We start from the raw sequence: 1,232 nt of genomic DNA on the forward strand, positions 1-1,232 counted from the left end.
ATGGCTGATGCGGTACGCGCATCCCACAATTTTGCCGATGACACCCACATTGAAGTTTTTACAACCTTCCATATCCTTTCTAGCCTGGCTGTGGATAATCTTCAATGCCCCGCCCCAATAAAGGCTGCTTCTTTATGGCATATGAAAGTGACCACTAATTATTTTGCTGTTCAGGACGCTCCCCTTGTCGAAAAGAAACACAGAAAATCCGTTGCGTTCAGCGAGGGAACAACAATCATGGATGCGAACGGAGCAATCTCTGAGGCTAGCCATTCCGATGACAAAACTACTGCTGAGAGGCATTCTGCTAGTATGTCATGATCCACCCAGCGGCCCTTTTCCTCTCGATCTTGGTTTTCCATTTTGCTAATGGTTTCACACGCGCAATCAGCCTCGCCCGACAAGGAAGTGGACGAAGTAACCGAGCTGTTCAAGGGACTTTCGAAAAAGAAAAAGACAAAGAAGACGAAAGATGCAGATGCCGAAGCTAACGCGGACGGCGAGTTTGACCCCTCGATGATGAAAAAGAAAAAGAAGAGCAGCAAAAAGGCAGCCGACGGTGACTTCGAAGCCAAACTCGCGGAGGCTGGGCTGGCCAGTGAAGAAACCGCGCCAGAGGAGAAACCGTCGACCGAGGAGATCGTCAGCGACATCGAAAACGGCAGAGGTATCTGGGCCCACAACGCTACACAGCCTATTCCATATAACCTGCTCGTCACTCGATTCTTCACGTTGATTCACAGCCATCACCCCGATATCCTCTCAAGCGGTTCCAAGTCATACAAAATCCCTCCACCGCAGTGTCTGCGTGAAGGTAACCGGAGAACTATCTTTGCCAATATCACCGATATCTGCAAGCGAATGAAGAGGTCGGAGGATCACGTTATGCAATTCCTGTTCGCGGAGTTGGTCACGAGTGGTAGTGTGGACGGAAGCAGGAGATTGGTTATCAAGGGTCGATTCCAGCAGAAACAAATTGAAAACGTTCTGCGAAGATACATCGGTGAGTGGACGACATTTCTATCCATTTTAAATGATTAAATTACTGACAGGATTCGTTAGTCGAATACGTCACTTGCAAAACGTGTCGCAGTCCAGACACGGAGCTCAACAAGGGAGAGAACCGTCTTTATTTCGTTACATGCAATTCCTGCGGTAGTAGACGCTCAGTCACTGCGATCAAAACTGGCTTCCGCGGCCAGGTTGGAAGACGGAAGAAGCAACAGGGCTAA

General features: G+C 48.9%; 1 protein-coding gene across 1 annotated transcript; it reads left to right on the plus strand.

Annotated features, from left to right (window-relative positions):
• HCAG_04335 (hypothetical protein) lies at nt 1-1,232 on the plus strand (the record flags this gene model as incomplete). The annotated part of the gene is made up of 4 exons (XM_001540445.1): nt 1-12; nt 175-310; nt 392-1,003; nt 1,063-1,232. 4 exons carry the CDS (start codon nt 1-3, stop codon nt 1,230-1,232), a joined length of 930 nt encoding a protein of 309 aa, XP_001540495.1.

The sequence above is a fragment of the Histoplasma capsulatum genome, genomic scaffold (assembly GCF_000149585.1).
Source record: "Histoplasma capsulatum NAm1 scaffold_4 genomic scaffold, whole genome shotgun sequence".
In the NCBI taxonomy this organism is placed as follows: Eukaryota; Fungi; Ascomycota; class Eurotiomycetes; order Onygenales; family Ajellomycetaceae; genus Histoplasma; species Histoplasma mississippiense.